The sequence below is a fragment of the Acanthochromis polyacanthus genome, chromosome 19, assembly GCF_021347895.1.
Source record: "Acanthochromis polyacanthus isolate Apoly-LR-REF ecotype Palm Island chromosome 19, KAUST_Apoly_ChrSc, whole genome shotgun sequence".
NCBI lineage: Eukaryota > Metazoa > Chordata > Actinopteri > Pomacentridae > Acanthochromis > Acanthochromis polyacanthus.
In genome coordinates, this window is record NC_067131.1 from 32,263,638 (window position 1) to 32,285,939 (window position 22,302).

The 22,302-nt window shown below is 46.1% G+C and overlaps 1 protein-coding gene across 3 annotated transcripts; it reads right to left on the reverse strand.

Annotated features, from left to right (window-relative positions):
- Positions 1 to 394: 394 nt before the first annotated feature.
- Positions 395 to 22,111, reverse strand: si:ch1073-416j23.1 (rac GTPase-activating protein 1). 3 transcript variants are annotated; one of them, XR_007938151.1, is made up of 17 exons: positions 21,516 to 22,110; positions 20,434 to 20,526; positions 20,145 to 20,347; positions 14,236 to 14,375; positions 13,989 to 14,061; positions 13,159 to 13,212; positions 9,335 to 9,433; positions 8,564 to 8,762; positions 6,532 to 6,662; positions 6,298 to 6,462; positions 5,850 to 5,945; positions 2,895 to 3,093; positions 2,705 to 2,810; positions 2,309 to 2,441; positions 2,061 to 2,199; positions 1,635 to 1,828; positions 395 to 956 (listed from the first exon to the last, which is right to left on the reverse strand). XR_007938151.1 is itself a non-coding variant. In XM_051939857.1 (17 exons), exons 2-17 carry the CDS (start codon positions 20,522 to 20,524, stop codon positions 911 to 913), a joined length of 1,986 nt encoding a protein of 661 aa, XP_051795817.1. In that variant the 5' UTR covers positions 20,525 to 20,526; positions 21,516 to 22,109; the 3' UTR covers positions 395 to 910. The 3 variants fall into 3 exon arrangements, 2 of the variants coding, with proteins under 2 accessions (XP_051795817.1, XP_051795818.1); XM_051939857.1 differs by having other exon boundaries at positions 1,717 to 1,828; positions 21,516 to 22,109; XM_051939858.1 differs by having other exon boundaries at positions 395 to 1,828; positions 2,082 to 2,199; positions 21,516 to 22,111.
- Positions 22,112 to 22,302: the final 191 nt, after the last annotated feature.

Consider the following 22,302-nt stretch of genomic DNA (forward strand, 5'->3'; position numbering starts at 1 on the left):
ACATGTGCTAAGTGACCCCTGTGACCTTGACCTGCTGACCTCTAACTCCACAACTGAGCAGGGGACCTTGGACCGATCTTCAGTGCCAAGTTTGATTAAACTGACTTCAGCACTTGCAGAGATATCTGAACGGACATACACACATACATACTTACCCAGCCAGCCAGATACCGAAGCGAATGCAGTAACCCTGCTGACGTACATGTCAGGCATGGTTAATAAATGTGTCCAACATCACAACATTTGTCTAACGTACTAACTGCATATTCATTCTCATTCTTACACCAACCAGAACCTCTGAGCTGCTGCGCAAGAAACCTGAGGGCTTAGACATGTTCATATAGAATCAGAGGTTCACAGGAGATCAGCAGGAATGAAATGACCACCTGCAGCATGAGATGCTTCATTTTTATTTCTTTTACATTTCAACGTGGAGGTGACTTTATTTTCCACAGTGGAAAGTGCTTTAAATTCAGAAGCACCTGATTGATCTAACCGGTCTGACCGATTCTGATCGTCCTACAACCTAGAACACTTAACAGCAAGTCATCTGCAAAACTCTTCACCTGCTGCAGGGGAAAGCTGTGATCTCATTGCATCGGTGCTTCTGCAATGGACCAGTCCCATGTTCTTGAACATGTTCATAAAATGTGTTCCAGAGTTTAGTTTGAACACTCACTCTGCATCCATCTTTCTCACACTAAAACATCAATGAGGGATCAACAGTTTAAGTTGTGGTCTTCTATATCTCAGAAAACTACCAGAAACACCAACAGTTCATTCTAAACTCACACAGATTATATTCAAAGTTTTTTTTAACACAAAATGAAACACAAACTATATGGTGACATCCGATGTTTGCTGTTGGTGTAAAACTGTAAAGACTGGATGTAGCAGCAGAGTTTTGGAGTCAGCTGGGCGACGTGAAGAACCTTCTACCGGACTCCAGTCGACCCCTGAGGACAGGAACCAGGACAGAAGATCAGAAGGATGAAGATGAAAAGCAAAAACTGTTCATGTTGGAGCCCAGTAAACCAGTAAAGACATGATAGCAGCTATCAGCTCCGTAAGCATGAAGGCAGGAGGTTTGCTAAAGGTTTGTCGGAAAACATGCTGGAATATTGACATTAACTGTGAAACTATGAACCTGGATTAGATGTCTTGTTCATTAACAGTTTAATTCCATAGTTTAGCTTTAGCTGACTTATGCTAATGTTGTTTGGGCATCCACATCTAATCTACACAAATCTTCAGATTTTTCTTTGGGGGGGGTACTGTTAGGACATTATTTCTCACGTTCTTCTGATAAAAGACAAGCTGATCATCTCCATTTTCTTGTGACGAAACAAAATAAAGCCTGTCCATGTTCCCACAGAAAGCCGTTTTCCAGCAGGAACTTGCGTTTTTTTTTTTTGAGGTGATCCGATTAGAGGAACTGTCCACGTAGAACCACTTTTAGAAGTCCCTACTATCCCCAACAGGAAAGTTCTCTACACATTCTAACAGAACAAATCTCTATCGTTCAGTTTCCTACATTGAACTGGAGTTCTGCACACCGAGTTCACGGTGAAGCGGTTTGATCTACAGCCGAGGCTGAAACGGACAACTAGGAGGCCAATCCTGGAAACACTCACCTGATCAGGAATGTTTTAGAGGAACAGACCGGAGTGTTTTAGAGGAACAGACTGAGTGGTTCCTGGTTTGTTGTGGTCTTACGTGTTGTTGAAAGTGTTGCCCAGATTCCTGGTCTGGCCTCTCGGACTTCCTCTGCTGGCAGTCTTGTAGTAGCTGTTCAACTCTGGAGATGTGACTGGTTTAAACAGCCGACCTGAAGAGAAGAATCTCTTCAGGGATAGGAAATGCCTCCTCCTGTTCACACTGAAAAACGATCCCTTGCCCCCTCCAACAACAACATGTTAACAATCCTTCAGAAGGTGGAGCAGAAAGAATATTTGTTTTCCTGACAGTTTGAAGAGTTGAAGCATTCTGGGCAGGAGGACGGCTGAAACCTCCTGAACATAGCCTTATACAACCTTCAGCCATCAGCGCCGCTAACAAACCTTTAGAACATGGAGACACACCATGAGTCTCTTCCTGGTTCATCTTAAAGGTGGAGGATGAGGAGGGCATCTGATCTGTTTGAATGGTGAGAACATGTTTCCAGTAGTCTTCAGGGAGGGACAGCAGGCGGAGGACAACCTGAAAGCAACAGGATCAGGATTGTGAAGTACTATGTAGCTTCAACATGTTCACCTAAACCCAGAGAGAACCACATTCTGCTGACGTGGACATTTAGAGGGAGGCTGACCTTCGGCTGAGTGTTGGTGTCTCTCATGATGGTGGTTGGAGACGGCTCAGACATCCCATGACCCACGATGGTCGGTCCGAACACCCGGGCCAAATTATTCCGGTCCATCTGGCACTGAGGACTCCTCATCACCCTGATGGAGGAACACACTTCATGAGAAAGTCTAACTCACCCTGGAGATGGAGACCAAAACCACCTGAAGATAAGAGGAACTTTGTACTCTTTGGGTTCTCTGTAGTTCTGCATTCATTTCACACACCTGTAGTTTAACCTGAAGTTTTATTTAAACAAACAGGCATTTTATTTAGTTTCAGGATGTTGAGAGGAAACACCAGAGTTCCAGTAAAGCTGACTGTTAATGAATCAAAGACCCCAGGAGCAGCTGGAAGCTCTTACTTGTGTAGATGGAGCATGAGGAAGGCCAGAGTGTCTCTGTTGGCTTTGGGCAGCTCTGAAATGTTCTGAACCATGACGGCCAAGCAGCTGTCAGCATCATCCAGCTCTGAAACACAGCGAAGTGAAAGCATCCTTCATTTAGAATCTCAAAGGTTTCCAGCTGCTCATTATGTCTGTGTTCAGAGTTCACCTGCAGCCTTCATGAAGGTCCTGTGCAGCCTGAAGGTGAGCAGAGGCTCCTTCAGCTTCCTCAGGACGTCCTTCAAAAGTCCACATACCACATGGACGTCCCGAACTTTACTGAGCATCACCAGCGATTCCCCCTGAACAAACCGATCTCTGAGCTCCTTCACCAGCCGCTCCCCTCCAGGAACCCGGTACAGACCTCTCTGAGGACACACAAGTGAGACAGACAGGTGAGACACACAGACAGATGAGAAACAGATGAAATACAACAACATTTTGCGAAGGAGTTTTTCACCCTAGTGGACTTGACAGAACTTGGTGGACCACCAGCAGCAGGTGACATGACACCAGAAACCCTCTCAGACTGAGTAAACTTGACGCCTTCAGACTTTTTGGATTCTGAGCTTCTCCATTTTTCATCCAGAGTCTGAGATGTTGGTCTCTAGATGAACAACAGAATTTAGGACTTTGGACCACTGACAACAGTCCAGTTCCATTTCTCCTCAGGCCAGGGAAGATCTGCTGTCTCTGCAGCCTAGCCGCGCTAAACCCAGTTCTGAAGACGCAAGGGTCTAGTTACCCTCGGTAAGCCTCAAGGTTGGATCTCCTAAAACTGGCCGACGAATCACCATGAAGTGTAGAGTCAGAAGGCGGGCGTAACTAAGTGACGACAGAGGCGCGACAATTCTGACAGAAACAACCGGGAACAACTCGCCCAGCTGCGCTAGACAACCCACGGCAACGAATTTAATTCTCTGCCAGGGTCGACAACAAAAACGACAACAGTCGTTGAGCTCCATTAGCACCGACTCTGAATAATTTTCTGCTAATATGTCTGTAATATACTTGAGCTTCACCCATTGACTGTATAAATAAGGTTTCACCGAACTACCGCATCCTCTGACGTCCGGCGCTCTAGGAACTACGTCAGCCTATTCGTTGCACTGATTGGTTGTATACCTACCCAATTGCTGCAGAGTGATTTGATAGACAACCTTTTAGCCCGCCTCCCTCCCCGTCAAGAGTTCCTAGACCCTTGCGTCTTCAGAGCTGGGTCTAGCGCGGCTAGGCTACCGTCTCTGGTCCAGAAGTGTCCCGATATGAGGAATGTGACGGTCATGGCTCCTTTCCTGAAGATGTCTGGGGGTTCTGGATGGTCCAACTCCAGTCTTGGTCCTGTGAAGTTCTCTAAAGTTCTGAACCATCTTTTTCTACCATCCTCTGAAGGATTCATCATCCCTGCTGCTTGTCCAGCTCTTCAGCAGAGACCTTCAGCAGAGACCCTCAGCGGTCTTCTCCATGATTGTGATGTACTGAACCAGACAGAGCAGATGGTATTATACTGTTGGAGTAGTGATTTACCATCTCAGCAAATGAAATATTCTATTTGGGGAAACTGGATTTCTTATTTCTGTGAGCTGTTTCACTGATCAAGGAAATTAAAACAAACGAAATATTTCCCTTTATGTGGAATGAATAAATAATCTATCACATTTTTATTGTTTTAAATAACTGATGGAAAATAATGGATGACTACTTAGATTGCTCCCTCTGGGTTGGAGGGAGTTGCTTCCTCAAGTGAAGGAGTTCAAGTATCTCTGGATCTTTTTCATGAGTGATGGAAAATGGAGCTAGAGATGGACAGGAGGATTGGTGCAATGTCAGCAGTGATGAAGACGTTGTATTGAACTGTCATGGTGTAGAGGGAGCTGAGCCTCAAGGAGAAGATCTCAGTTTACCGTCCATCTACGTTCCAACCCTCACCTATGGTCATGAGCTCTGGGTAGAGACCCAAAGAATGAGATCATGGATACAAGCGTCTGAAATGAGCTTCCTCTGTAGGATGTCTGGGCTCAGCCTTAGAGATAGGAGGAGAAGATCAGACATCTGGAGGGAGCTCAGAGTAGAGCTACTGATCCTTCACCTCTAAAGGAACCAGTGGAGGTGGTTTGGACATTGATTCTGATCCTCCAGGGAGACTTCCTTTGGATGTTTTCTGAACACGTCCTCCTGGGAGGAGACCCCGGGGTAGACCCAGAACCCTCTGGAGGGATTATATATCTCATCTGACCTGGGAACTCCTCGGGATCCTCCGGGAAGAGCTGGAAAGTGTTGCTGGGAGGAGGAACATCTGGAATGACCTGCTTCATCTGCTGCCTCCATGACCTGACCCCGGATAAGAGGAAGAAGATGGATGGATGGATGAATGGATAAACTATAGATAGATGGATGAATGTGTTTCATTTACTCTTTAATATAAATGTTGGAGTTTCCTTTTCAGTATTGTCCACACGATTCTCCTGGAAATAAAGCAAGCTGAATTGAATGAAACTGATAGAGCCACATTGTACTGAAGAAAGAGTTCAGTGTTTCCTCAGATCCATCCTTTGCAGTGTTCTGGAAGAACCAGTTTGATTCATGAAGGTTCAACTCAGACTGCTGTACAGGCTCTTACAGCGCAGTCTGCATCAGGTTCACACCACAGAAAGAGATCCAAACCGTTTCCTCTGAGAACAACCAGGACTGAATCTCAACATGGAGTCTGTTGGTCCTCCACCCTCCATCCAGGTTCTGCTCTGCTACACGAATTCCAAACACAGTTTTAAAATGACGCAGATGGATTTTTTTCAGTTAACACAGAAAACATTACTCTGCTACAGGAGAACTGTGGGTGTGCAACCGACACTTATCTTCATTGTCAGTACATGGGACATTTTATCTAAAATCTACCGATTGTTCACAGCATAAAATACTGAAAAAATGGTCTATATATTCCCAGAAATACGAATCTCTCTAAATGTCTAGTAATTCAAAAAATGATGGGTTGATGATTAGAGAAATGAAAGGTGTGTGTCGTCAAAAATCAGCTGGTTGGTTTTGGAGGAATAAAGACTCTCTGTGGAGGGTCATTAATCCAGATGTGGATCCAGATAGAGAGACCCGGTCTGGAGGAAGTCACCTCCTGCAGCCCCCTCCGTTCAATCTCAGCCACACAGTCCACAATCAGCACAGGAACTCTGGGATGAGTCAGTGGAGCAAAACCCTCCAACGAGTCCTGAAACAGCAGAGATTCATTCAGACATGTAGATCAGTCTGATTCACCCGTTAGACCAAAGATTAAACATGTAGTAATGTAAATAATGTGCAATGCTGAATTTTTGACCTGTTTGGGATCAAATACAACAGAAATGGAAGCCAGTAATGTGATTACTGTGATTTGCTGTTCAGTCATTTCTATCCGAATTGAAAGAGGTTTTGAAGTGTCTGGAGTGTGTCATGGTTACTGTGATACTGACTGAAGCTAAGAACTTTCCCAAGCAGCATCGAAACCATCTTTGCTGGTTTTCAGTGGTTTATTCTGCTAGACATTGGAGATGATGATGTGAGGTCTGGTCTAATCATCTCACCATCTGAATGGTTCGTCGAGCTGCTGGCTTGGAGGCTGAGCAGCCGTCGGAGAACTTCTGTTTGCACTCTGGATGAGCGATCACACGACAGTTTCTACACTTCACTGCCATCTTCCCGAAGCGGATCCTCTTCCCGCATGGCAGGCAGGTCTCCGGCCGGATCACCTGGAGACAGGTGAGTGTTAGAGGATGGGCAGGTGTGTGGCAGCACTGAGAAGGTCAGGAGGGCTTTACCGTCTTCGACAGAAACACGTGGCTGCTGGTTGTTTGAGTTCTGCAGCTGTGAAGGGTTCTGTCTTTGGGCAGAGCTTCAGGTTCGGGTTCAATCACTGTGTCATCGCAGGGGAACCACATGGAGGTTTGGTCTGAGGAACAGAGAAGAACATCATCAGGGTCCTGGATGTTCTGCAGCTACTGTGGTGTGGAACCCAGTTACCATAAATCATTATTCATTCCCGAACCAAAATGCTTCTCCATTACATTTGGAGGAAGTGTCTTTTCTGAACCATCATGTCTGTTCCTTCAACCCATCCATCCAAACACCTTCTTCAAGTACATGAAGATGATTAAAAACAATCCATTAAACTGTAATTATAAAGCAATGATTTACAACATGTCATCTCAAGATGCTTCACACAGAGATTAAGGCCTTCTACAGAGAAACCCAACAAGTTCCTTTACAGTTTTTCTCAGTTGCTAAAACACTAAACTCTATTGTCTGAACCAAATTCTCAGTTGCCTGAACCCACTTATTGAATCAGTCACTCTTTTGGCTGAACCATAAGCCCTTTCACCTGTTTAGACACGTCTTGTCAACACATTGTCATTGTGATGCACATGTGTTGCATAATGGTGAGCACTGGTGGCAAAAGTCAAACACAGTTAAAGCTCAGGCGTCACCGGTTGAACACAACAACTGAAAATTGATCACACTTGTGTCTAATGATGTGAGGGTACATATAAGCCAGAGCACTGGTTTGTGAGGCACTACAATGGACAGAAATCTAAGAAGAGGAGCATGGATACGGCATGCCAGGGGTTTTCCCCTTTTGCCTGGCCAGAGAAAATGTGTCCTGTGATGTAGATGAAGTCCTGTGGCCTGACCCAGTACAGAGAAATGATGCTGTGGCAGAGTAATGCACTTCTTTTCTTTGGACTTCATTTGTATAGTTTTGTGCTTTATTTTTACGTACCAGTGCTACATGTAAATGCACAGGATTTCTGTTTTTTTGCAAATTCTTTTTTCTATGAACAAGTGTTACAAATGCCCAGGTATTTAGTTTTGCAGCATGCATTTAGGCTAAATAAACATTTATTTCTACCGCTTCATGTCCTGAGCGTTGCGTTTTCCTTTATTCTATGCAGTGTTTAGTGACTGCTCAGTAGAGTATTTAATTTAGATTGACTTGAGGCATGATTTGACAGCAGAGTTCAATTTTGAGCACAGATTGAACTGTTTTGGGGTGAAAGTTTGGTTTTGCAAGAAGAGTCAGAGGTTTTGTGAATGTAGCTTGAAAATTGGGTTTTGTGTTCACAGTTTAGGGAAAAGGAGAGCAGCTTTCCAGGAATGTGTCTGAGCAATCAAGAAAAACTGTAAACAACAGCAAACCAAGAAACCCATCAGGAACAAAAGAACCAACAGTTTGGAGGTCAGAGACATGTAGCTCCAGATCTGGTCAGAAATTTAAAGGCTCCACAAACTCCAAAACATGATGGAATATGTTCTGATGTACTGTTGAACTACAGTCATGATGCTGAAGGAGAACAGAACGAGGCCTGATCTCATCTTCTGGAAGCCCTCTCTACCACGTGACAAACTACATTTGTTTCTGGACAAGAGCTTCTTCTGTTAATTTAAATGGAAATGAGAATCAGAGTGTTTCAGACATTCCTCAGCTCTGCTGCAGTTCCTCAGACGTCAGGATCCAGAAGACAGCGAGTCTTCATTTTGAATCAGTCCAACCGTTTCAGAATACGAAGCTGAATCCCGACAATGGTGGAGATAATAAGTATGGATCAAGGCTAACACTAACCTGTTCCACAGTCTTCCTTTATGTCGGCCATGTTTCACACTGATCCTGTGACCTAAATGTTGACGGCATCAGAACTTATTCAGAAAAACTGTTATCTCACATGAGGCACAATAACTCTTTTTAGAAAAAGTCAAAAAGTACCTGAAGAGACCAGAATGCTTGATGAGAGGTTTCCTAAAATAAGTTGATATATCTGCCAGAACCCATCACAGAGTAGCTGGAGGCTGACTCACCTGCTGCCTCCTGGCTGAAGGTCCCGGCTGGATGTCCAGGGGTCTCCTGGCTGAAGGTCCCGGCTGGATGTCCAGGGGTCTCCTGGCTGAAGGTCTCGGCTGGATGTCCAGGGGTCTCCTGGCTGATTCCCACCACCATGTGAATCTGACCTCCAGCCTCAGCAGTCATCAAAGACGCCTTGACGATGGTCTCCACATCCTGAGTCAAACACAGAGTCAGCTTCAGGTCTACAAGGAGCTTCTGCTGGTCCCATCAGAGATCTGTGTTCACTGGGAGTTTAACTGGTTTCATTAAAACCAACATCAGAACCAGTGTCTCAGAGACCATCATTAACCTCTTGACGAATGAATTTATTTACAATAAAATTTTTTTTTTTTTAAATTTGTATTTTTGCTTTCCAGCTGATGCTAAATAAGTGGAGATTGTTAATTTGTCTATTACACATAGAACATATAATAATAATAATAAATATATAATGATTAGATTCCAGTCCTACCAGAAACCAGGGCTCTAAAAGGTTCCAAGTCTGTATTGAATACAAACCAACCAGTGTTGGGGGAATGGATATGCTGTCTGCAGTGTGGAACTGGGATGATGAGAATTCATTACTACAGACCTCAAGGAGTTAAAGTGTGGTTTTGGCCCTGAGCATCGTCTGCAGGATTCATCCCTGACTGCATTCAGCAATAACCTCATTAACCAACAACCTGCCGGCATGTTGGTGAAGAACACGGAGACGGGAGCTTCTGAAGATGGTTGGATCTGCTCACCTTCTCCACCGTTCTTCGGTCCAGCAGATCTGCAGAAATGTTTCCTCCTCGGCTTCGCTTCACGACCGGAGGACCAAAGGAAGGACCCATGGAGGAGCGCTGCAACAACGGCAACGTCAAAGGGGCAATAGCAGCATGACGGGGCAAAAACATGATGAAACAAAAACAATATGACGGGGCAAAAACAGCATGATGGGGCAACAACAGCATGACAGAAAAACATGACAGAACAACAACATGACGGGACAACAACAGCATGACGGGGCAACAACAACGTGACAACAACAACATGACGAGGCGACAACAACAACGTGACAACAACAACATGACGAGGCGACAACAGCATAATGGGGAAACAACAACATGAAGGGGCAACAACAACAACATGAAGGGGCAACAACAACATGACGAGGCAACAACGGCGTGACGAGGCAACAACAACGGGACGGGGCAACAACAACGGGACGGGGCAACAACAACGGGACGGGGCAACAACAACGGGACGGGGAAACAACAACGTGACGGAGTAACAACAGCGTGACGAGGCAACAGCAACGTGACGAGGCAACAACAACGTGATGAGGCAACCAAAGCATGACGGGGCAACCACAACGTGACGGAGCAACAACAGCATGACGGGGCAACAACAGCATGACGGGGCAACAACAGCATGACGGGGCAACAACAACGTGACAGGGCAACAACAAGCATGACAGGGAAACAACAACAGTGACGGGGAAACAACAACAATGTGACGGGGAAACAACAACAACGTGACGGGGAAACAACAACAACGTGACGGGGAAACAACAACGTGACGGGGAAACAACAACATGACAGGGCAACAACAACATGACGGGGCAAAACAATGCATGACGGGGCAACAACAACATGACGGGGCAACAACAGCGTGACGGGGCAACAACAGCGTAATGGGGAAACAACAACGTGACAATTCAACAACAAAATAATGGGGCAACAAAAGCATGATGGAACAACAACAACATGACAGAGCAACAACAACATGTCGGGGCAACAACAACGTGACGGTGCAACAACAGCGTGACGGTGCAACAACAGCGTGACGGGGCAACAACAGCGTGACAGAACAACAACAACAGTGTGGGCGGGCACAACAGCGTGACGTGGCAACAACAGCGTGACGGGGCAACAACAGCGTGATGGGGAAACAACAACGTGACAATTCAACAACAAAATAATGGGGCAACAAAAGCATGATGGAACAACAACAACATGACAGAGCAACAACAACATTACGGGGCAACAACAACATGTCGGGGTCACAACAACGTGACGAGGCAACAACAGCGTGATGGGGAAACAACAGCGTGACGGGGCAACAACAGCGTGACGGGGCAACAACAGCGTGACGGGGCAACAACAGCGTGACGGGGCAACAACAGCGTGACGGGGCAACACCAATGTGACAGAACAACAACAACAGTGTGAGCGGGCAACAACAGCATGACGGGGCAACAACAGTGTGACGGGGCAACAACATGACAGAACAACAACATGACGGGGCAACAACAGCGTGACAGAACAACAACATGACGGGGCAACAACAACATGACGGGGCAACAACAGCGTGACAGAACAACAACATGACGGGGCAACAACAACATGACGGGGCAACAACAGCGTGATGGGGAAACAACAACGTGACAATTCAACAACAAAATAATGGGGCAACAACAGCGTGATGGGGCAACAACAGCGTGACGGGGCAACAACAGCGTGACGGGGCAACAACATGTCGGGGCAACAACAACGTGACGGGGCGACAACAACAGTGTGACGGGGCAACAACAACAGTGTGAGCGGGCAACAACAGCGTGACGTGGCAACAACAGCGTGACGGGGCAACAACAGCGTGACGTGGCAACAACAGCGTGACGTGGCAACAACAGCGTGACGTGGCAACAACAGTGTGACGGGGCAACAACAGCGTGACGTGGCAACAACAGTGTGACGGGGCAACAACATGACAGAACAACAACATGACGGGGCAACAACAGCGTGACAGAACAACAGCGTGACAGAACAACAACAACAGTGTGGGCGGGCAACAACAGCGTGACGGGGCAACAACAGCGTGACGGGGCAACAACAACAGTGTGACGGGGCAACAACAACAGTGTGAGCGGGCAACAACAGCGTGACGTGGCAACAACAGCGTGACGGGGCAACAACAGCGTGACGGGGCAACAACAGCGTGACGTGGCAACAACAGTGTGACGGAGGCAACAACATGACAGAACAACAACATGCGTGGCAAACAACAGCGTGACAGAACAACAGCGTGACAGAACAACAACAACAGTGTGGGCGGGCAACAACAGCGTGACGGGGCAACAACAGCGTGATGGGGAAACAACAACGTGACAATTCAACAACAAAATAATGGGGCAACAAAAGCATGATGGAACAACAACAACATGACAGAGCAACAACAACATTACGGGGCAACAACAACATGTCGGGGTCACAACAACGTGACGAGGCAACAACAGCGTGACGGGGAAACAACAGCGTGACGGGGCAACAACAGCGTGACGGGGCAACAACAGCGTGACGGGGCAACAACAGCGTGACGGGGCAACAACAGCGTGACGGGGCAACACCAATGTGACAGAACAACAACAACAGTGTGAGCGGGCAACAACAGCGTGACGGGGCAACAACAGTGACGGGGCAACAACATGACAGAACAACAACATGACGGGGCAACAACAGCGTGACAGAACAACAACATGACGGGGGAACAACAACATGACGGGGCAACAACAGCGTGACAGAACAACAACATGACGGGGCAACAACAACATGACGGGGCAACAACAGCGTGATGGGGAAACAACAACGTGACAATTCAACAACAAAATAATGGGGCAACAACAGCGTGATGGGGCAACAACAGCGTGACGGGGCAACAACAGCGTGACGGGGCAACAACATGTCGGGGCAACAACAACGTGACGGGGCGACAACAACAGTGTGACGGGGCAACAACAACAGTGTGAGCGGGCAACAACAGCGTGACGTGGCAACAACAGCGTGACGGGGAAACAACAGCGTGACGGGGAAACAACAGCGTGACGGGGAAACAACAGCGTGACGGGGAAACAACAGCGTGACGGGGAAACAACAGCGTGACGGGGAAACAACAACATGTCGGGGCAACAACAACATGTCGGGGCAACAACAGCGTGACGGGGCAACAACAACAGTGTGACGGGGCAACAACAGCGTGACGGGGCAACAACAGCGTGACGGGGCAACAACAGCGTGACGGGGCAACAACAGCGTGACGTGGCAACAACAGCGTGACGTGGCAACAACAGTGTGACGGGGCAACAACATGACAGAACAACAACATGACGGGGCAACAACAGCGTGACAGAACAACAGCGTGACAGAACAACAACATGACGGGGCAACAACAGCGTGACAGAACAACAACATGACGGGGCAACAACAGCGTGATGGGGAAACAACAACGTGACAATTCAACAACAAAATAATGGGGCAACAAAAGCATGATGGAACAACAACAACATGACAGAGCAACAACAACATTACGGGGCAACAACAGCGTGACAGAACAACAGGGCAACAGACAGTAGAAGGCGTGTTTTCCTATCAGTCTTTACATTGTGTCTGTTGGGTTTCAGGTTTGTAAAAGACTGAAATCTTCTGTGGATAGTAGTTAGTAGGTGAATGTCACTGACTCCAAACTGGAGCAAAAGATCAACATGAAGCACAAACATGCTATAAACATGTAAACAGGGAGGACGTCTCACCCTCCTCTCTCTGGCTCGAGATCTCAGAGGTTTAATCACAGTGGTGTCCAAATCCTGAGACCAGATGAAAAGCATCAGTCAGTCAGCAGGTCCAACAGATCCACAACTAAAAGCCCTCAGAGATTCCAGCTGTCTGTGTTCACTCAGACGTCCTGCCTCAGACTGGGAGGAGTTTACAAGTTCATGTGACTCTTCTGCAGTAAATGGACCAATCACGTTCCTCCTACTGCAGCCAGCAGGTTGTTTTAATGAAGAACAATGAGGAAAATAAAAACTTCTGATGTTCTGCTGCTGTAAATGATGAAAAGCGGGAATGCTGGAAGAAAACTGATAATCAGTGTTAATGTATTTACTTTACTGATCAATACAGCTGATTAGTGATAACTGACAAATGAGAGCTATATATATTCAAACCTGATATTTTATTAAAGTGTGTTTAGGTCTGACTCCATCCCATAATGCAGGAAATTCCTTGAATTTATTGACAAAATAAAATGAAACTAAAGTTACTGCTTGAATATTCTGGTAACAAACACCAATAGATGATCAATGATCTAACCATAGATCTATCAGTTGCAGGACCAGCAGATTAAACGGACCAAACATAATAATGGAATTATGGGATGTCTGCATCAGCAACTGGATACATGTAGGTTTCCATGGCAACAGGATGCTTCCAGCATCTGGGTCACTCAGAATCATCAGGAAAACACCTGGTTAAATCTAAACAGCTCCACAGCATCGGTTACCATGGAGATGTAAGAGGTTATATGTAGTACGCTGGGGTGTGTGCAGTAGAGCTGTGCGTCTGTCCAGAGTTGTGTGTTTACCACGTCATCGTCGGTGCGGTCGTAGCTGATGTCAGAGTGCGACAGGAAGGATGACTCGTCGATGACAGAGAGCCTGATGATTTAATGAAACATTGGTTAAAGAACGCAGCCGGAAGTCCTCAGCAGCTCATTTAAGATCTTTACTGTCTGAAATTCCCTTTAGTAAACCTCTAGATATGACTCTAAATGCTTCATGTCTCATAAATGATCTGTTCTTGGTCAATGTGATTGAAACTGATCAATTCACCGTTTGCTGCTCCTCTGCAGAGTCGTGTTTCCTGCTTTATGTTCGAACGTCGCCAGCAGAGATTTCTGCTCATCATTCAGGCAGGCGCTGGACTTACTGTCGTGGACCAGAATGTCACACATGAGCTGCATCTGTCGCTGCTGGAGACACACAGAGGTGTTAGCGCCCCCTGCAGGCAGCATTAACCTAAGCTGCTAGCGCCTCCTGCAGGCAGCATTAGCCTAAGCTGCTAGCGCCCCCTGCAGGCTGCACTAAACTAAGCTGCTAGCGCCCCCTGCAGGCTGCATTAAACTAAGCTGCTAGCGCCCCCTGCAGGCTGCACTAAATCAAGCTGCTAGCGCCCCCTGCAGGCTGCACTAAACCAAGCTGCTAGCACCCCCTGCAGACTGCACTAACCTAAGCTGCTAGCGCCCCCTGCAGGCTGCATTAAACTAAGCTGCTAGCACCCCCTGCAGGCTGCATTAAACTAAGCTGCTAGCACCCCCTGCAGGCTGCATTAAACTAAGCTGCTAGCACCCCCTGCAGGCTGCATTAAACTAAGCTGCTAGCGCCCCCTGCAGGCTGCACTAAACTAAGCTGCTAGCGCCCCCTGCAGGCTGCATTAAACTAAGCTGCTAGCGCCCCCTGCAGGCTGCATTAAACTAAGCTGTTAGCACCCCCTGCAGGCTGCACTAAACTAAGCTGCTAGCACCCCCTGCAGGCTGCATTAAACTAAGCTGCTAGCACCCCCTGCAGGCTGCATTAAACTAAGCTGCTAGCGCCCCCTGCAGGCTGCACTAAACTAAGCTGTTAGCACCCCCTGCAGGCTGCATTAAACTAAGCTGCAAGCGCCCCCTGCAGGCTGCACTAAACTAAGCTGCTAGCGCCCCCTGCAGGCTGCACTAAACTAAGCTGCTAGCGCCCCCTGCAGGCTGCACTAAACTAAGCTGCTAGCGCCCCCTGCAGGCTGCATTAAACTAAGCTGCTAGCGCCCCCTGCAGGCTGCATTAAACTAAGCTGCTAGCGCCCCCTGCAGGCTGCACTAAACTAAGCTGTTAGCACCCCCTGCAGGCAGCATTAACAATTCAGTTTTCATATCATGAAGTGAACAAGAGCGCCGCTCACTTTGGCAAGAATGAGTGGCACACGCAGTTCACGTTCACGCTCATTTGAAAAGTCAGGTTTTACGGCACAGTGGAGGGCAGCGGGGGCGGGGCAGCGTTGCGGAAATTAAACGACGAAGAAGAAGAACTGTTGACGGCAAACACCATGACGGTCCAGCATGGGAACCTGCTAGTTCCCGCGATTCAGACTCAGCTACAGGCATTGCTGAAGCCAGTTTTACAGAACACTTGGGAGAGTTTTATGTACAAACAGAGCAAGACTCAGACGGAAAAAAACTCACGTTTTTGTGCAAACTGTGCCCACCGGGACCTAACAAGCAAGTACGTACGTCAGCCACATCGAGCTCAAATTTGAAACGCCACATAGAATTAAAGCATCCGAGCTATCTTGGCAAATATCTGCGACTGAATGATGAATGCAAGCAATCATTAACGAAGAGAGGCCCACCGCCGAGCAAACCCACCCAAGTGAAGCTCACTGCATTTAGTAAAGAACCAGCCGTTTCCTTTGTTTCTCAACAACAAGTGGACAAGCTTGTATTGGATTACATCGTGGGAGATCTCCAGCCTTTGAGTAAGGTTGAGAAGCCATCATTCATCAAACTAGTGACTGGTTTGCAGCCATCCAGGCACGTCCCCTCAAGAAAGCAGGTACAGAAACTATGGAACAATGCATTCCAGGGGAATATTTCTGACTTAAAGAATGAACTCTGTGAAATTGATACCGTATGTACGACAGCAGATTGCTGGTCCACAGTGAACAAGGCGTTTTTGGGCATTACTGTTCATTGGCTCAACAAAAATAATATCTCTCAGAGAAGCTCAGCAGTACTTGCTTGCCGTCGTGTTAGAGGCGTACACATACACGACGTGCTTGCCAAAGCGTTGTCAGAGGTGCATAAAGAGTTCAGGATTGTGTGCACTGTGACAGACAATGCTGCTAATTTTGTGAAAGCATTCAACTGTTTTGCAGAAGATTTTGCCACTGCTGATGAAAATACAGATCCAGATGTTGACAGCGATAATGGAGCAACTGAAAATGAACCAGGATCTACCTCACCTCCTGATGCTGCCAGTGAGAGCTTTGATGAAGAGGATGACATGGAGCCTGAGCCTCTCTCAGCTTTGGAAGATCCCTGTCTTCCTCCTCACAGAAGGTGCATGGCTCACACCTTAAATCTTGTTGCCAAAGACACAGAGAAGGTGACTGATAAACAGTACAAAACTTTGTCAAAGTCTGTTTTTGCTAAGGCATCTGCATTGTGGAACCGGGTTAAAAGAAGCCCCAAAGCATCAGACTTTGAGGGAAAGCTTGTATTGGCTTTGTGTTTCCAAATGATACACGGTGGAACTCTTTGCATCTTGCTATGAAGCGACTGTCTCACATAGCCACATTAACTTCCAAGGCAGACACCAGTGAAGCTGCTGATGCTGTCACTCATGCATATGACAGTCTTATCCTGCATGCTGTCTGTGATGAGTTTGGCTTCAGACGATTCTCTGCAGAGGAAATCAGCTTCATACACAAGTTTGTGGATGTAATGAGGCCCCTAGCATCTGCACTGAATATCCTGCAGGGGGAGAAAAACATTTTCCTTGGGTACTTGGCTCCAACCATTGTACAACTACAAAATGATCTGAATGGCCTGTTGGAGGAGAGCACAAAGCCCACTGCTGCACATGGTCTGACTGCATGCCGTCCTCTCATTCTTAACATCCTGCAGTCACTGAAAACAAGAGTCAAAGGCATGCTTGAGAAGAAGGAACACATATTGTCAGCCATGCTGCTGCCAATATTCAAGCTCGACTGGGTGGAAGATGAGGAAAAACGGCTGCTTTACAGAGCGATGCTGAAGCGAGAACTTCTAATTTGCAACTCAGATGACTCAGAAGCACAACAAAACCCTGATCAGCCCCAGCCTAGTGGTGACAGTGACAAAGATCCAGCAGCTTCCTTCTTCAGGTTTAAACAAAACCCACAGAATCTCAAAGGTGAAGCAGACACTTATTGGATGCACCACCCACAGATGGCTTTGCAGAGTACATGCTGCTGCACAGGCTCAAAAAGCTCTTCCTTAAATACAACACTGCTCTCCCCTCAAGTGCTCCAGTGGAGAGACTTTTCAGTATTGGAGGCCAAATCTTCAGGCCCAGGAGAAACAGGTTTGGTGATGAAGACTTTGAGAAGCAACTGCTCTTGAATGCAAACAGAAAGCTAAAAGAAGTTTAACTTCTTTGGTTGATGTATTGGAGTAGTAATATCCATTGCAACTCTTTATTGCTGCTATAAAAAAGTAGAACATCTTGTAACAGTGTAGGAGCATGACAAAACCACAGGAGTCAACCACTTGCTTTTTTCTCAAATGATTACTTTCAGTAAGCTGTGCTGCTTGACGATGCACTTTAAAGCCTCTGACTCTGTCTCCTTTCTATACAGATGAATCCAGCTTCTGAAATTGAGCGTTATGTTTGTTTATTACTATATGCTGTATGGTTTTCAATTTTCAGAGCTATTCAGTTTCTTTGGACAAATATAAGTCAGGAAGATTTAAAAACATTTGAATGAAAGTCAATAATTTCTTTATTGTTTACTCACTGCTTACTTTCTTTTGAGGATGCTAGAATGTTTGTTCAGTGTTGCACATTGAGCAGGGTAAGCTCAACTTAAGCTGTTTGTTCAGCTGCTAGCTATTCATTTTCTTTGAACAAATATAGTAAGGAAGTATTTTTTTATTATAAATGAATGTGAATGGTATTTTCATTGTTTACTCAGTGTTTACTTCCTTTTGAGAGTGTAAAAATCTAAGTATTGCACATTGTGCAGGGTAAGCCCAAGCTAAAGTTGACATTACAGTCTGGTTTTGTCTACCAGTTACTGCATTTCAGAATATTCTGTTTTGTTTTGTTTTTTCCAGTGGACAGGTCTTTTCCCCCTGAACCAGAATGTGCCTTGTTGTTTTTGAAGTCCTGCATAATTTGGTTCATGCTGGCTAAATAAAGGTTTCATTAAACGTACATTATACTTTGACTGCACCTTGCATTTTCCATTTTCTACATGTTATGATCACACATTATTTAAGGGGTGAAATCTATTCTCTATCTCAACATTATTTTTCTCCTAGATGTAATAATTGTCTCGAGTCTTTTGATTCTTTATTGCTTCAAGAATTTTGTTTAGTTTTGGAGTGGCAGTGAATTGTGATGGATGGATAAGAAAAGGTTTTTATTGAGTACTAACAAAAGTAACAAATGAACGTGAACTAGTTCATTTTTAGATATGTGAACTGAACTTTGAGCTAGTTCTTTTTAAGTATGAACTGGCACAACACTGCCCTGCAGGCTGCATAAACCTCAGCTGTTACCGCCCCCTGCAGGCTGTATTAACCTCAGCTGTTACCGCCCCCTGCAGGCTGTATTAACCTCAGCTGTTACCGCCCCCTGCAGGCTGCATTAACCTCAGCTGTTACCGCCCCCTGCAGGCTGCATTAACCTCAGCTGTTACCGCCCCCTGCAGGCTGCATTAACCTCAGCTGTTACCGCCCCCTGCAGGCTGCATTAACCTCAGCTGTTACCGCCCCCTGCAGGCTGCATTAACCTCAGCTGTTACCGCCCCCTGCAGGCTGTATTAACCTCAGCTGTTACCGCCCCCTGCAGGCTGTATTAACCTCAGCTGTTACCGCCCCCTGCAGGCTGTATTAACCTCAGCTGTTACCGCCCCCTGCAGGCTGTATTAACCTCAGCTGTTACCGCCCCCTGCAGGCTACATAAGCCTCAGCTGTTACCGCCCCCTGCAGGCTACATAAGCCTCAGCTGTTACCGCCCCCTGCAGGCTGTATTAACCTCAGCTGTTACCGCCCCCTGCAGGCTGCATTAACCTCAGCTGTTACCGCCCCCTGCAGGCTGTATTAACCTCAGCTGTTACCGCCCCCTGCAGGCTGTATTAACCTCAGCTGTTACCGCCCCCTGCAGGCTGTATTAACCTCAGCTGTTACCGCCCCCTGCAGGCTGCATAAACCTAAGCTGTTACCGCCCCCTGCAGGCTGCATAAACCTCAGCTGTTACCGCCCCCTGCAGGCTGTATTAACCTCAGCTGTTACCGCCCCCTGCAGGCTGCATTAACCTAAGCTGTTACCGCCCCCTGCAGGCTGCATAAACCTCAGCTGTTACCGCCCCCTGCAGGCTGCATTAACTTCTGGGTTGTAACTCTTCACCAGTGACTCCTCTTTAAAAGGGGCAGTGGAGTCTTCTTGTTCTTTTTAACATCCCATTATTAACTACCATCTTCATGACCAACATATCTGAGGGATAAATGAAAACCTGGAGGATCTATTCATCAAGTATTAGCATGCATCCAGGACATATGAATAAAATGATCAGTAAACATCTGATGCTTCCAGCTGTGTTGCAGTCAACAGACATGAGCAGAAACAGTTGGTTTCCTGATAAAGACGATTCTACAGCAGAAACCATCAGTCAGTTAACCACTGATGAAAGACGTCCGGCAGCTGCTTTGCGGGATTTTATTCAAAATGATATATTTAGAGCTGACAGACATTTTTCTACTGGAATAAAAACTTTCATGTGAAAAAGAATCATGAAAACACAAACAGCTGCAGCCCTGATATGATTAATTATGACACTAATCAATTATCAGCTGTTATAAATATTAATAATAAAGCTGATGAACCTGACATTTACTGCAGCAGGTCCAACAGAACTAACAGATTCAGGCTTTAGAGCTTCTCAGGCTGTTCTCGCTGGGATCTGACGTCAAAGAACATCTTCAACTGATCCCTGTTTTCTCACCAGGTACTGGTAGTCCGCCTCGATCTTGTAGCGTTTCTTCATCTCGATGTCCAGCTGGTTTCTGGCGTGTTTCAGTTGGACCTCCAGAGCAGCTTTGGAGACGTCGGACTTCACCAGCAGCTCTTTGTACTTCTTCAGCTCCAGCTCAGCATGAACCCATTTCTTTCGGACGGACTCAAAGTTCTTCACCACCTCAATGAACTCTGGAAGAAGATCAAACAAACAGGAAGTGCTCTGAGTCGTGTTGCTGTGATTTTGTTGGACTGTGCTGTGTTGTTGTGTGTCTCACCCAGCTCAGTGTTCATGTTGTTCTCCTCCATGGTGATTCTCTGCAGACACAAAGCCAGAAGCTCCTCCACAACATGCCGTGACTCGCCCATCACTGTTAGGATTAGTTAGGACTGAAAGTCAGGATTAGTTGGGATTGATAGTCAGGATTAGTTAGCACTGATAAGGCTGGGTTATTCTTTCTGCATAAATGAGCCATGCGGAAATGAAACGCCTGGAAATCTGCTTGAGAGAACGTGTGTGACTTTAGGTACCTCTAGAACATTAAAAAAAGATTCAGAAAGATTTTACAAACCTTAATATATCTACAGTAACTGTTTCCATATTAAATGTAAACACTCCCCACTTGTTTAGCATTTCTCCCCTTTAGTTTCGTTCAGCCTTCACCTGAGTGACCTCACTGTTCAGGTGTGTTACCTGTTCAGATGTCCTACCAGCAGCACTAGATGCAGATAAACAACTCTTTTCATGTCCAAGCTGACAGTATTTCTACATGCTGTAAACTCAGATTATCTGTTGACTGGAAATAATCCAGCATCACACAGAAACCAGCTGTCGGTTCGTCCTCAATGTTTGGAAAACGGTTTACTTCCTGAAATACAGCCGGACTAACAACCAGCCAGAAATCAACTTTAACACACTGTTGTCATCAGAATATAAAACTGTCAAACACAGAACAGATAGAGAAAAGTTTAGGGTTTCATATTATTTGTCCCATTTTATTTGATTTATTCAGTTTTATTTCATTTATTCTGTTTATTTGTTCCGTATTGATTTATTCTGTTGATATTATTAATCCCATTTTATTTCATTTATACTATATTTTATTTATTGTTTTTTCATTTACATAGAAAGTCACAGAGTTAATCCCCTGTGGTCACGTGGAAACACTGAATATCGATTACAAACTATTGATCGGAATATGGAATAAAAAACACTGCAGTATAAATCACATAATATACAATAAATATTAACAGGTTAAATAGAATAGTATAGAATGGATAATTGAATTAGTTTGACTTCAGCTGCAGTAACAGACTGATCAGAACATGAAACCTCCAGCTGAAGCTTCTGAGGCCTTACCTCAACACACCTGAACACACCTGTCTGCCCAGACAGTCCCCGTGTTCGGACCGCGTGTGTCCGTTAGCCGAACCAGAACCGACAGTTACCTGTAAACTCCACGTAAATGTTTCTTCTTCTCTGATCTCAGCTGCGTCTGAAGTTAGTGTTTGATCCGGCAGTGACGTAATGAGACGTTCAGCTCATTCAGTCCGGGTCCTGCTGCTGTTCCTGGAGCTCCTTCACCGATTAAACTTTCACTCCTGAAGCTTCCTCTAATTCTGAACTTCCACTCCTGGAGCTTCTTCTTCCTTCCAGCTGAGACGTGAGGAGGCAGCAGGTGTTTAATTGGGCGTCAGTTTAAAGCGACGTCAGGTGAAGATGACGTCACAGGTTCTAAGCCCGTCCAAGGGACAGGATTTTGCCTTAAGGGCGATTTTGAACTTTCTGGCAGTCACTGATCTGCTAAGGATTTAATAGTAGCTGCGATTTCAGACTTCACCAAGAAAGGCAGCAATGTGCCGTGAGGCTCCTAGTCTGCCGGAATTCAGAAGAAGAAGAAGAAGAAGAATGACGTCCCAGGCAAACACCTGACCCTCGTTTAAATCTAACAGCTGTGATTAATAAGCAGAGAAGGGTTCATGGTAATAGTTAGAACTGGACACATGGGGGTGCTGCAGACCTGGAAACAACACAACATTATTATCTTCATGTTTGGTTCCATAAACCCTGAAACCTCCTGAAACCTCCTGTCCTCCTCTGCTACCTCCATCTGATCACTCCAGAGTTCTACTAGTCTATTTAGCTG